The following is a 16,030-nucleotide window of genomic DNA, read 5'->3' on the forward strand; positions in this document are numbered from 1 at the left end:
TTCATTTATTTCCCAATTCTTTAGTAATAATTAAAACTCTTATTAACACCAATTTACCACGAACTCAAACCATAATACCCTTCTCAATTATATAAAAAAATAATTTATTACCCAAGAAATACAAATTCAAAATATAAATAATTTATTTTATTTGAATATTCCCACATTTTTTTTGAATTCCTTTTATTATAAGTAATAATTATATAAAAATACCGAAGAAGAGAAATGGAATTAAGTACCAAGTATTATTCATTGTAATTACCGATGGTACAATAATGCATGACAATATGAAACATAGTATCTAAAATGCTTTACTAAAGACTTGGAAGTTTTACAATATATAATATATATATGTATGTATGTATGTATATATTTATATATGCATGCCCCTCATGCAAATCCATGCAAATACTAACACAATTCTATACATCTCTATACCTAAATAAAATATTCACCCATTCATTAGTTTATGGTGAATAATCATCATCTCCCCCACCACTACCGTATCCTGAACCATAACCAGACCCACTTCCATACCCTGAACCATGTCCATAACCATTGTCACCGCCGCCACCACCTTCTCCTCCACCACCACCACCTCCACCTCCACCTCCACCTCTACCTCTACCGCCACCACTTCCGTATCCAGATCCGCTTCCGTATCCACAACCTGAGCCATGTCCACCTCCATTACCTCCACCTCCGCCACCTCCTCCTCTACCTCCGCCTCCACCACCTCCTACACCATTCCCATACCCAGACCCGTATCCGGACCCATATCCAGACCCATACCCTTGGCCTGAACTAGAGCCACCTCCACCTCCTCCTCCTTCACCACCACCACCACCTCCTCCTCTACCATAACCTCCTGAACCGTATCCGGAACCCCTTCCAGAACCATACCCTGAACCATATCCAGAACCTGACCCCAAACCATTAGCACCACCTCCACCTCCACCACTTCCTCCTCCTCCTCCACCACCACCTCCTTTTCCTACACTCCTAAATGACCTAGCAGCAAAGGCCAAGTCCACTAGTAATAAAACCAAAAACGCAGCACCAATAACCTTAGAGCTGCCCATTATTTTGAAGCTCAAGAAAAAAAATAAAAAGAAAAGAAGCTCAATGCAACACTCAATACCACTCTCAGAATACAAGAAAAATGAACAAGCCTGCTTTTGATTGAGCAAAAGATTAAGGCCAAGCTCCTCTATTTATAGGCATTGCCAAAAAAATAAAAATAAAAATAAAAAAAGGTTAAATAACTAATCTGAGTATCCCAAAAAGCCAGCTGAAATTCTAGTGTTGAGCTGATGATAGCAAAGATACGACAATTCTCGTGTTTGGTTTGATGTATTTATCGTCCGTAAATCATGTTATTTTTATATAATATTTTATTTATGAAATTTATATATTCGTATTTTTGTTTTCTCATCCAACTATAAAATATTATATATTTTTATTAATATATATTTGTAGGGCGTTTTTATTTTTTTTATATCTTTTATATATAAAAAAATAACACCTAAAATAATTTGAATTTGAGACATTTCATTTGTTTATTATATCAACTTATTTAATATATATATTTATTATAGAAATAAATCTTAAAATTATACACCAACTTTGATTTGATGTAATTATATACATGAAATTTTGATTGTGATTTAAATGTAAACATAATACTTAAATTTTAATTCAATCATACGCATTATGCATTAATTTATTTCTACATTAGATAAATATAATTATTTGTATATGCTATATATGAACATAAAATAATATTATATCAATAATTGTGTTAATAATTTGTAATTATTAAATTAAAATAAAAAAAATCATATATAAACTTACACATTAGTGTATTATATAATTTGGTGGTGGTTGATATAATAACAATAACAAAAAGAATAACGCGGCGGAGGAACGTAGCTAGTGATAGTGGCGTTGAGATTGTGTGTGTGGGAGGTGGATTACTACTTTACTCTACTGTCTTCTTCAAAAATAAAGCTTTTTATTCTTTCCCTCCAACTTTCTGACTTAGGTTTCTTAAACTTTATATGCTTTGGGATATAGCACTGGGACCGATTGGGATGCATGAGGTTTCAATATTTTTGGACATTTTAAATTTAAATTATTTCTAGATTTTATTTATTCTGAATTTTAACTTTTAGAGAGAAATTAACATAAATTACACATAAATTTTAATGTATTATGTAATATAACATGAACTTTGATTTAATGCTATTGTATATATGAATTTTAATCTTGGTTCGAATATATATATATAAATTTGATTTTGATTCAATTATAATCATTTAGAAAAAAATAAATCAATCCAATCATTCTTATATTGGGTAAATTTGTTTTTATATGCAAAATAATAAATCTAAAATGGTGCTGACAATTATTACCGTGTAAATAATTTATACCAACCGAACAAAAATTAATGTTCATATATCAAAATACACATTAAATCAAAATAAGTTATTGGTTAAACTATAATTTTTAAGTCAAATTGGTGTAAGTAGTAAATTTCATTTGTTCAAAAATTTATAGTTGTCAAATGTTGTGCCTATAGGTGATATTAGTTCGGGTTTTTTGAATTTTTTGAAATGTTGATTATAACTTGGTTATCAAATTTTTTATATTAATTTTTAATTTAAATTTTTAAATTTATTTTGATAAAATAAGTTTTGTTTTTATGGCTTTTAATATTATTTAGCAAATTTTTCAAGCTTTTCTCGTTAATATTTTTTAAAAAAAATAATTTTTTAATTAAATCAATAACTTTTATATGGTATTTTTATAAAAAAAATTTCACTATTTTAAATATAAAATATTTATTTTTATATAATAAAAATTAAAATTAATTATAAAAAAATAAAAACAAAATTCTATTTAATTTTTTATAATCGCAATTTTTTATTTTACATCCCTTAAACCGTCCAAACATCTTTATTGAGATGAGTTTTTGATATTTTTTGCCTAGCGTTTGTCATGCCATATAAATAATAATCTAACTGATAAATAAAATAATTTCAAATTTTATTTCAAACCCTCGTCAACTATGCACTAATTAATAAATGATTATAATGGCCAAGAGAACTTTTTTAAAAGTCTATCAAAAGATAAACACACGGCAATTCGATAATTAAATATATACATTTATCTATAGATTTTGACAATTTGATCCCTCATTTTGTTGATTTTTTTTCTAGGTAAGATTATAATTTGGAATAGAAGGAAAATTTTAGATTCGAGGAAAGACTTATTAAATATTAACTAATTAAATTAAACCTCATATTCAAATTTACCCTTTCGTCATGCATATGTAGAGTTTTTGAAACTTTGGTAGTGGAGTTTTAAATCGAAACCAATTTTAAAGAGGAAAATATGGAGTAATTAAGTCTCGATTTAGATTTACTTATATATTAGCACAGTCGATTGAGTTTTAGTTCAATTAATATTAGTATTATTATCCGTATAAGATGACGTGGGTTTAAAAACGTTAAAGTGTATTATCCTCCTAATTAAGAGTTGCTGACTTTTCCTGTATATAATATTAGTAATTTTAAATTATAAAAAATAAAAATAAAAAAAAGGGTCAAAAAGAGGACTGTCCGATGGTGTTAGTCATTTATACGAATCATACATTTAGAAGACCTAAAACTCAAAAGGCTACATATATATATATATATAATTCCACTAACTCACCTACCCAAATTCCCCAATATATATATATATATCTTAAAATATGGTAATGGGCTAAAATATGGTAATGGGATTGTTTCTTCTCTCTTAATCTATACGTTTAGATTGACATGTGGCCTTTTTACTTTCAGACGTTGCTTGCCTAACCATATGTACTTCCTCTTCTCTAGCATGCTTGCTTCCCATTTGCTTTCAATCATGCCATTTTTCCAAATTTAAATGGAGGGAAATTAGAGTCTATTTCATACTTTTCTTGTAATGAATTACAGCTACTAAGCACTTTAACTAGTTTTTGCACTAACATTAGCTACATTCCATATCTCTATATAGTCATGTCACTATCATTTTTAAATGAATTCATAATTATACACGTCAATTAAGCTTTTTCAATTGAGATTGGTCAACCATCTATCTTCTAAACTTCTTTAAACTACAAACTAATCAATCCGTATAAAACTCCTTTAACTTTAATTACATTAGTAATCATTTAAATATGTTTTTTTTATCATTTAACTATAAAAAATTATAAAATAATTATTCGATTATTTAATTTTGTATCACTCACTTATCTTAAATTTTTAGGTGTTTTTATTTTTACGTTATCCAACCATTAATAAAAAAAAGAAGAAGATAAATTTGAATAAATGAGCCACTATTTTATAATATTTTATAATTAGGTAATAAAAAATAGTTTTATAAATGATAAAAAATAGTTCCATTGGTTTGATCTTATATCTACCTAACCTTTAAAAGGTATATATTTATGTGGTTTTCATACTATTTTTATTTCAAAATGTTTTTCATGTCATATTGGTGTATTGTTTAGTATTTCTAGAGTCGAGGTTGAAAAATGACCATAGATTGTTCAATTTTGGAGTATAATTTTTTTCCCACTTTTTACCTGTCATATAGATATAGATCTACACATTGGAGATAATATCCTCCCCTTTCATATGCCCACCGTCCATTCCACAATGCTGTACACGTTAGTTGGTCACTTAATATTTAGGGTGGACAAAATGAAATTCTAGTAATTTAATCGTTTATTTTTTAGAGTGTGTTTATTTTAGTCATTCAAGAATTAAATCTTTAACTGTAATTAATTATACATACTACATTATATTTATATTTTCATTTTGGTCACCCAAATTTTTTTTAAGCATTAATTTGGGTAAAAAAAATTAATGATTAAAGTGAAAAAAAAAACAATAGAAACTAAAATACTACAAAAACATTACCAAATTGTACTTGTTTGTCCCATTTTTGAAATTCTAAATTTCTTTTTTTTTTTTAAATTTAATTTTATAACATCAAAATAAATTGAATAAATTATTGAAATTATTAATCCAGTGATAATATCAATGAATTTGTTACTATAATATTAAAATTAATTAATTTAATATCCTTTTAAATTTTAAAATTTTATTTTATGTTTTCAAATTATCCTTAACGAGGTCAACTCAAATAACTCATATTTAATAATTTTCTATGAAACTTAAATTTCTTTTGATTATATATGTCGAAACCATTTTTTTGAAATCGACTTTTTATTACAAAAATGGAGTTGCCACCAATCGTTTTTTATATGAGGTGCGATCGGATCACCTCGTAATTTGATAGTTTTAATAAACGATTTGATTTACTAAAACAACGATTTTTGGTCTATAAACTTCGAGAAATGAGTTCGGGAGTCGGTTACATACGAGGAAGGATTAGCACACTCGCAATACCCAAAATTGGTACCTAGTTGATTACTTTGTGTCTTAGTGTCGAAAGTTGAAAATTTGAAAATAATTTAAAAAATATGATCACTCTTTGTATTAATGTTAATTTTGCTTACAAATTGCTTGAATAAATCGAAATAAATGTTAAAGACCCTCTTGTCTCGAGATAACAAAATGTCACATCCCGTAAGCTAGGACACGACACATTGAACCTTTGAGAATAACTTGCATTTATTTTTTATTTGAAATCTTATATATTTTAATTTTAAAAGGATGTTTGGTTATTTAAGTTCAACGAGAAAAATCGAAACTCAGTAAGTTAGGGTACGACTTCTCAAATTTCTAAATACGGAACATTGCATTATTTTGAATTTTTTTTGAATAATAACAAATATAATATTTAAACGATGCTTATTTCTCTTATTCAGGGTATAATATAAAAATGACATATTATGCTTGAATTAACGCATGTGGTAGTAATGATGAAATAATATAAAATTGCTATACAAGAATAATATATAAAATAAATAAATAAGTGAATGTTATAATAAAATCATTATAATTATAAAATATTAATTCGTGATATTAATAATAAAATAAATAAAGTAATAAAAGAAATAATATGCGAGATGCGTCAAGAGTAATATAAAGACGAAAAAGAAATGATAAAGTAGTAAAAAAGTTGAAACATGAAGATATATACATATAAAATAGGTAAAATGTAAAAAAAATATAACAATCTTTGCATATAAAAAAAACAAGTGGTAAATAAATAAATAATAGTAGTGAGAAAATAATATGAACAACAAATATTTAAATAAAGAAAACATAAACATTAAAATTTTTAACATATATAAAGAATATAATATAACAAATAGATAAATAAACACAACACATAAAATATATATAGGGTTGAAATTAAAAAATTAAATAACCAAGGGTTAGATTGCGATTTAAACAAAACTTTGTGATAAATTTTAAAATAAAGAAAGGAAATGGCAGCTTGAAGGGCTAAAATTAAACGCGTGTAAAGGTGCAGGGACTAGATGGAAAATTATTCCCAGTCCTCAGGGTGCACCGTTTCAATGTGGATCAAAATGAAACAAAGATAAAATTATGAGGCAAAATTAAAAAAGGGAAAAAAAACTAAATTGCAACGCGTCTCAAAAGCGGAAGGATCGCACGCGCAAATAACCCATGCGTTAGAAAACACGCGGATCCTAGCCTTGCAGGTCAGGTCGGCGGATCTTGCTCAAAACGACATTGTTTTGACGTTTGTGAGCAATGGTCCAAAACGGCGCCATTTCGTGCACCTATTTATGTCAAAAATCTTTCAAAAAAAAAACATTTCAAACCTCATTTAAAAAAAAAACTTAAAAACCAATCATTCTTTTCTCTCAACATCCTAGAATCCGGCCTTGGCTCCAGCGATTAGCCACCATGGCAACCGCCGGTCACCGACGACGGCGTTGCAGTCCACAGTGGCCGAAAAAATACCCGAATTCTTTTTTTTGATCTTTTTTCACCCTCAGTCCAGATTTAAAACCAAAATGCCCAAAAACCCACCAAAATTCAAAAAAAAGAAAAAAAAAGAGAAGAAATAAAGGGACCTTTCGGTTTCCAATCGCTAGCGATGAGTTTTCCATCAAACCCACGGACTCGGCCTCCTTCTAGACCGAAGAAGTTTCAACTGCGGCGGTTAAGGTAACCGGCCTCGTTTCCTTTTTTATTTTTTTAGTTATTTATTTACTTCAGAAAAAAATAAAATCAGATAAAAATAAAATTTCTACCTTTTAAAACTTGAAACTTTTTTGTATTTCTTTCTCTGCTGTCCAAAATTGCAGGCTATTTTCGTGGCTTTTATAGCTGAATATTACAGTATTTTTCTTTTCGTTTGCATGTTCTTTTTTTTTTGTTGCTGTTTCTCTATTGTTTTCTTGTTGTTTCTGTGTTTCTTTTGCAGGTTTGGCGAGGTCAACGGAGGCGGATTTTTCCATTTTGGTACAAAGTGGCCAAGGAGTCAGGCCTCGGGCGACGTACACGCTACGGAGGCACGATGAGGGGGTACGGCGCATGGAGGCTAGGATTTTCAATTTTTCTGAAAACTTTGTTTAAATTGTGGGCTCGTATTTGAGTTTAAGGTTTGTTTTAGTTCGGACTTGTATTTGGGTCTGATATTTTGTAAATGGACTTAAACTATTATTATTTTTTTGGTTTGGGTTTTTTTTAGGGCCCAGACTAAATTGGGTCCCTACAGCTGCCCCTCTTTGCTAATTCGTGCAACGGGAATGCAGCAAAGACCTTAAGGACGACCAATTTTGTCTGGTGCTGCCGAATCTCGACTTCTTTGGTGTTTCTCTTTTTTCAGGTAGCTTCATTCTAACCTACTGTAAGTTTAAGGGTATAAGATTTGCTATCTTCAATGTGCTCCACTGCAACTTCAGAGAGATGAGATTTGTAGCTTCATTCCACTGCAACTTCAGAAAGATAAGGTTTGTAACTTGTAGCTTTAGTCTATTCCATTGCAACTTTAGGGAGATAAGACTTGCTATGGTAGATTTAATCCGACCTACTGTAACTTCAGAGGTATAGGACTTATTGTTTCAATCTGCTCTGATACAACTTCAGGGAGATAAGATTTGTAATTTATAATTTGTAGTTTTAATCTGTTCCACTATAACTTTAGGGATATAAGATTTGTGGCATAAATCTACTCTACTGCAACTTCAGAGAGATAAGATTTGCTATCTTTGATCTACTCGTCTGCAACTTCAGAGAGATAAGATCTGTAACTTTAATTTTCTCCACTGTAACTTCAGGGAGATAAGGTTTATAGCTTTAATCTGCCCTACTGCAAATTTAGAAAGATAAGATTTGCTAACTTCAATCTGCTCCACTACAACTTCAGGGAGATAAGACTTGTGGCTTTAATCTGTTCCACTGCAACTTCAGGGAAATGAGATTCGCTATCTTCAGTCTGCTCCACTGCAACTTCAGGAAGATAAGACTTGTGGCTTTAATCTGCTCTACTGTAACTTCAAGGAAATAAGATTCGTTACGATGACTATAATCCGTTCTACTGCAACTTTAAGGGTATAAGATTTGAGGTTTCACTTATCTGTTACACCGTTCTCTGGGGAACATGACCTGTAGAATCCATTTCACGGGCCTATTTATACCTAGTGATTAGGATTTCATGATCAAGATGAATCAAACGCTCCTAACTAGATGTGTATAAATGATATTTTCAAGAATGCAAAATGTCATTTTTCGAGAATGATTCTTTTTTAATGCTTAGGTTGTCATTGCTCGCTGTTTATTAAGGTTCTATCACTGATGTGTTACCATGCCTTCTGGTTTAGCTGGTATTTTTAACAGAAAATCTGAAGAAATAATCATAATTTAGACTATTCTTCCTCAAATGTTTCGAACCCTTAAGTTTGGTTAGTTCTGAATAGTGGTCCTGTTTTCAGATCCCTGTACTATTTAGAAAACCTTTCAGGACAATATGCAGAACTCCTTTTACTTGAATATTATTAGTCCATTAATCATGATTTCAATGTAAAAATGCTTGAAAATGATTGTAACAATGGACAAGATCAAAGTTTATTAGGAGCAAGGCTCGAAATGATTGGATTAATCAAAGATTGCAAACATTGCTGAAATAAAAGATGAATAAGATGAAAATAGGTGCCCCAGATATCGCAGCACGATCTTCCTCGCACTAACTTCTTGAGGTCCGCCTTGAGTTTGATATGTGTTTAGGAGATCTAGAGTGCTTCGTTAATGCTCCAAGCCGTAACGTTCTTCCTTTTGAGAAAACCCTACCATCACATGTTTAATCTTCAATCAAAAATTGAGTTGCCCTTTTTCCAGTTATTCAACTCAAAACCCTTTTGGTCTCAAGGTGCCCTTTACAAGTTTTCATCTTGGCCTTTCCTTTTTTTTAGGTGAAGTACTTCTTAACTGAATCTAAATTCACAGAATTGGGCAATCTTTTTCCATCCATCTCAGTCAAAATCAATGCTCCTCTAGAAAATGCCTTCTTTACCATATAAGATCTTTCCCAATTTGGCATCATTTCCCTTTGAAATCCTTTTGTATGGCAGGATCTTTTTCAATACTAGGTATCCCTCATGGAATTCTCTAGGACAAACATTTTTGTTATAAGCTCGCATCATTCGTTTTTGGTATATCTGACCATGACAGATGGCTTTCAACCTTTTCTCTTTAATCAAGTTTAGCTGATCATATCGGGATTGGATCCATTCTGCTTCATCCAATTTCAATTCTGCCAAAACTTAGAGAGAAAGAATTTTGACTTCAATGGGTAAAACCACCTTCATTTCATAAACCAGAGAGAAAGGCGTTGCCTCGGTTGAGGTCTTGAATGTTCGATAAGCATAGAGGGCAAACGGTAACTTTTCATGCCAATCTTTGTAAGTCTCAATCATTTTCCCCATGATTTTCTTAATATTCTTATTGGCTACCTCCACTACACCATTCATTTTTGGGCGATATGGTGATGAGTTGTAGTGTTTGATCTTGAACTGACTGCAGACTTATGATATCATGCTGTTGTTCAAAATTAGTGTATTGTCAGATATGATCCTTTCTGGCATTCCATATCGACATATGATCTATTTCTTTAAGAACTTGCTAACTGCTGACTTTGTGACATTGGCATATGAAGTGGCTTCTACCCACTTTGTAAAGTAATTAATGACCACGAAAATGAACCGATGCCTGTTAGATGCTTTGGGTGACATTTGCCCAATGACATCCATGCCCCATATAGAGAAAGACCACGAAGAAGTCATAACATGAAGAGGTGAAGGAGGTACATGAATTTTATCTCCATAAATTTGACACTTATGGCATTTCTTGGCATAACTGATGTAATCTCCTTCTATAGTGGACCAATAATACCCGAATATCATGATTTTTCTGGCCATTGTAAAACTATTGGCATGTGTTCTGCAGACACCTTCGTGTACTTCTTCTAAAATTTTCTTAGCCTCAACAGCGTCTACACATTTTAGTAGCACCTGATCCTTTCTTCTTTTGTATAGGATCTCTCCATCTAAGACGTAGTCACTGGCTAATCTTCTTAGCGTCCTTTTACCATTCTCAGTTGCTTGGTCAGGTTATTCACGATTCTTCACATATCGCAGTATATCATGGTATCAAGGGTGATCATTCTTTTCTTCTTCTTCTTCGATATTGTAACAATGAGCTGAAGCCTCATAAATACTCATCTGGATATGTTTTACATCCTCTTGTTTATTCACTTTGATCATGGAAGCCAAAGTAGCCAAGATATCAGCCATCTGATTTCCATCTCGTTGGAGGTAATAGAAAGTGATATCATTAAACTCCTCAATTAACTCAACAACTAGCCTTTGATAATTGATCAACTTGGGATCACTTGTCTCCCATTCTCCCTTAAGTTGATAGATCACTAGTGCAGAATCCTCATATACCTCTAGCATTTTGATCTTACGTTCTATGGCTGCACGGATACCCATGATGCATACTTTGAATTCTGCCATGTTGTTCGTGCAATCAAAATCCAATTTTCTAGTAAAGGAATAATGATCTCTATTTGGGGATACCAAGACTGCCCTGATTCCGTTACCCACAGCATTTGAGGCTCCGTCGAATTTTAGCTTCCAAGGATGACCTTCTTGAAAGTTTTCTTTAGTGGTTGCAACGCACATTAGATCTTCATTCGGGAAATCAAAGTTTAGAGGCTCATAGTCTTCTAGAGCTCTACTGGCCAAAAAATCTACTATTGCGCTCCCTTTTATAGCCTTTTGATTCACATAGACTATATCAAATTCGAAAAGTAGAATTTTTCACCGGGTCATTCTTCCATTTAAAACAGTCGATTCCATCATGCACTTTAGAGGATCCAGTTTTGAGATGAGCCAAGTTGCGTGGTACAACATGTAATGTCTCAATCTTCGGGTTGTCCAGATCAAGACGCAACATAACTTCTTGATTGGAGAATATCTTGTCTCACATTCAGTGAATTTCTTACTGAGATAGTATATCACTCTTTATTTTCTTCCTGACTCATCATGTTGACGAAGCATGCATCCCATGGAATTCCCGAATAATACCAAGTACAGTACTAAAAGCCTACCTAGGTTGGGAGGCATCAGTACTGGGGCATTAGACAGGTAATGTTTAACCTTGTCGAAAGTCTTCTGGCACTCCTCATCCCAAATGCCTGGATTGTGTTTCTTAAGGAGACGAAATATGGGGTCGCATTTCTTAGTTAGTTGTGAAATGAATCGGGCAATGTAATTTAGTCTTCCTAGGAAACCTCAAACTTCTTTTTTAGTGTGCGGTGGAGGCAACTTCTGTATAGCCTTTACTTTATCTAGGTTGATCTCGATCTCTTTTTCACTGACTACAAATCCTAGCAATTTTCCCGACCTAGCTTCAATGGTACATTTTGCTTGATTGAGCTTTAGTTGGAATTTTTTCAATCTCAAGAAAAAATTCCTCAAGACTTGTACATGCTCATTCTCTGTTTGGGACTTTGCGATCATATCATCAATATAAACTTCGATTTATTTGTGCATCATGTTATGAAACAAGGTTACCATGGCTCTTTGGGATGTTGCTCCCGCATTTTTAAGTCTAAATGGCATAACTTTGTAGTAAAATATTCCCCACATGGTTACGAATGTGGCCTTCTCTATGTCTTCAGGATGCATCTTTATCTGGCTATATCCTGAGAAACCATCGATGAAGCAGAACAGTGAGTAACCTTCCATATTGTCCACTAAAGTATCGATATGAGGTAATAAGAAATTATCTTTCGGGCTGGCTTTGTTCAAATCTTTGTAGCCTACGCACATTTGTACTTTCCTATCTTTTTTAGGGACAGGGACAATATTGGCTACCAATTCTGAGTATTTAACCACTTGTAAGAAACCAGTATCGAATTACTTCTTGACTTCCTCTTTTATTTTAAGTAAAACATCGGGCATCATCCTTCGAAGCTTCTGTTGAACTGGCTTACACTTTTCCTTTATGGGGAGCTGGTGTACCACGATATCGGTACTTAATCTGGGCATGTCTTGATATAACCATGCGAAGACAGCCTTGAATTCTTGGAGTATCTCAACGAGGTCTCGCTTTATCTCTGCGGCAATGCAAGCTCCAATCTTCACCTCTTTTTCTTTTCCTAAGCTCACAATTTCCACTGATTCTTTGTAAGGTAGGATTTGTTTCTCATCTTGTTCTACCATCCTCAACAAATCAGGAGATAGGTTAGAGTCCCGATCATCTTCAAAATCCAAAGAATCCTCCATACACATATCTTGCTCAAAAGGAGATTCTGGATCAGTAGTAGCGTCGCTCATATCATTGATATCTAGAGACCTATTATAGGGATGAAGAAAAATCCAAAGAATAAAAGAATCTAAGAATAATTATCTGTATAGTATGATTATGAATTAAATGGAAAGAATAAAAAAATATTTGCTCAAGGTGATATGCAAATATGCATTTTATTGAAATAAAGGTGTTGGACATAAGCCTATTTCACAAAAGGATTCTTATTGCTCCTAGGCTTAGAGCAATAAGCGTGTTTTGAACATTACTCTGAATTAGCTCTAAAAACTACAGAATCTCTTCCACAGTCCAATTGTTCAGAACACTTCCAAGTATATAGGGGCAGATGCTTGATAAATTTTCTCCCTCAATTCCTTATTTGGATATGGCGTTGATGTTTAAATTTCCCAACATTTCTTCAGCGATTTCCTTTCTTGATATCTTCTGTTCAGGGTGAATAGTTTCTCCTGACACAAAAGTCTTAGATATATGAGAAAAGGCCATCGGTTCCTACTTGACCTCTTCCCCACTCAGTTGCGCTCTTCTCCTTTCTTGTTTCTTCTCCAACTCTCTCTTTTTTTGTCTCGCATTTGGCTTGTATCCTAAGCCAAAGCGATCTCATTTGTCCATGAGCATGGGTGTCTCGACCCTTTCTTATAGGCATTTTCCAAGTCCTCTCCTTAGCAAGGCTTTTTTCCCAACCATCAGTTGCAGGCCCATCTTTGTAGTTTTGGAGATTTTGGGCATCAGGATCTTATTCCCTTCGACAATGAATGTTGCATTCACAAATTCCAACAATCGAAAGGAACATTCTATCATTTCATCACCTGCCCCTATATATAGTGCGTTACTAGTTACGGATGCAATAACGTCTTCTTTCACGTTTATAGTTACCAGTCGACCCTCAGTTATCAACTTTAGCTTTTGGTGCAGTGATGACGACACTGCCCTAGCTAAGTGAATCCAAGGCCTCCCTAGTAAGCAATTATAAGAAAGCTTGATGTCTATCATCAAGAAATTTACTTCATACATGTTTAGACCAATCAAAAAGGGTATCTCAATCCTTTTCATCACCCTCCTTTCGATACCATTGAATGCTCTTACTATATTCTGACATGTCTTTATATGAGAGCTATCCACAAGCAACCTATTCAGTGAGGATAAGGGCAAGACATTTAGTGTAGATCCATTACCAATTAACACCCCTATTAATGTATATCCTTTGCAGCGGGTGGTAATATGCAGAGCCTTTGTAGATCCAATGCCCCCTGACGGTATTTCATCATCTTTAAAAAGATGAAGTTGTTGCCATTTATATTATTAACTAGGCGGTCCAACTTGTTTACAAAGATATCGTTAGTGACATAAGTTTCATTTAGCACTTTCATCAACGCGCTACGATGTGTCTCCGAACTTAAGAGTAAAGCTAGCACTGATATGTAAGCTGGTTGTTTGTGCAGCTATTCTATAATGCTATACACGCTATACTTTAAGAATTTCAAGAATTCTTTAGCCTCTTTCGCAGTTACCGGCTCATTAACGGGTGATTCAGGTTTGGTCGCCTTTTCTTTCTTTTGTTCAACTGCCAAAAATTTTCCTTTTATAAGTTCAACTCTTACATTTGATGGATCATAATGCCTTCTACTACAAGTGTAGAAACCCACATTTTAACCTTCTTTTGAAGCACTAATTGGGTTCTCTTCTTTCAGGATTGTCATGTCGCAGTCATAATTCCAAGGAACCCTCTTGTCATCCTTGTAGGGAAAGGCTACAGGTTTCTGGATTATGACCCTTGGTGCAACTTGTACTCCGGTTTCATTGCTCCTCGGCCGTGAAATAATAACCACTGAGTGGTTGACCTTATGGACCGTCTCCGTTGATCTTTCCTCTGAGGCGTATATATATCATTCTTCTGAGCCTTTAACCACATCATAAAATTCAATTTCCTTGTTATCCATCAGATTTTGTACTAGGATCCTAAATTCAATGCACTCTTGGATTTCATAACCCTACTTAGCATGGAACTCACAGTAGTTCCTCATCCCTTTGAGTCTCTTTTCTGAATCTTGTTTGATTAATTCTCATTCTACCAATTTTTTCTAAACCTATCTCAGTGGGATTTTTACGTCTGCCACATCAATTTTGGTTCTTTTTCCACACTCAATTATCACATTTACCCCTTTATCAAAATGATTGGGTAACGGATTTCCTGCCACATTAGGTCTTGATGGGTCGTCAAACTTTACAATTCTCATCTTAATGGACCTTTCAATTAACTTTTTAAAAGCAGTGCACTTCTCGATTGAGTGTCTCGTGGTTCCCGCGTAATACTCGCATTAAGCATTCGTGTTGTACCATTTGGGGAATGGAGGTTGCATAGGTTTCAAGTAAAAAGGGGATACCACATGTACATCAAACAGACTCTGATATAGCTCTCTATATGTCATCGGGATGGGTGTGAATTGGAGCCTTTCTATATTTGGCCTCGGGTTGAATTCTTGCCTTGGGGGGCCTTGATGGCTAATGGTTACTGTCCTTGACAGAATTACAGTGATTGGTTTCGAATAACCTTTATTATATATGCTTGCATTATTCACCTTGTTTTCCTTCTTCCTCGGGACTAATCTTTTGGCGCTTTCCCTTGCGTCTATCTTACCACTTCTTACTATATTTTCAATCATTTCACCGGACATTATTATATTCGAGAAGCTCTTAGTAGCACTTCCCAACATAAGGTTGATGAACGGGGCTCTTAAAGTGTTGATGAAAAGTATTGTGGTTTCTTTCTCCAGAGGAGGTGGCTGGACTTGCGTTGCAACATCTCTCTATCTTTGGGCGTATTGTCTGAAGCTCTTATTTTACTTCTTCTTCATATTCTATAGCATGATTCTGTCGGGTGTCATGTCCGTCACATGACTATATTGCTTCATAAAAGTTTGTACCAGGTCTTTCTTTGAATTGATTTTGGCACGACTTAGTTGGTTGTACCATTTAGCTGCTGACCCGAACAGACTGTCCTGAAAGTAGTGGATTAACAATTGATCATTATTAACGTATCCTATCATCTTTCAACACAACATAGTAATGTGAGCTTCTAGAGAACTAGTCCCACTATACTTTCAAACTCTAGAGTTTTGAACTTCGGAGGGTGCACTAAATTTGGGACCAAGCTTAGGTCCTTAACATCAATTCCGCAATGATAACCAGTGTTTTCTATTACTCTGAATTTTTCTTCTAACCAT

At 33.5% G+C, this 16,030-nt stretch overlaps 1 protein-coding gene across 1 annotated transcript; it reads right to left on the reverse strand.

The window, feature by feature from the left end:
• Positions 1–226: 226 nt before the first annotated feature.
• On the reverse strand, positions 227–1,312 carry LOC107957442 (putative glycine-rich cell wall structural protein 1). The gene has a single exon (XM_016892959.2). The coding sequence runs from the start codon at positions 1,080–1,082 to the stop codon at positions 468–470; it is 615 nt and encodes a 204-aa protein (XP_016748448.1). The 5' UTR covers positions 1,083–1,312; the 3' UTR covers positions 227–467.
• Between the last annotated feature and the right edge of the window lie 14,718 nt (positions 1,313–16,030).

Source organism: Gossypium hirsutum, chromosome A05 (genome assembly GCF_007990345.1).
Source record: "Gossypium hirsutum isolate 1008001.06 chromosome A05, Gossypium_hirsutum_v2.1, whole genome shotgun sequence".
NCBI classification, from domain to species: Eukaryota; Viridiplantae; Streptophyta; class Magnoliopsida; order Malvales; family Malvaceae; genus Gossypium; species Gossypium hirsutum.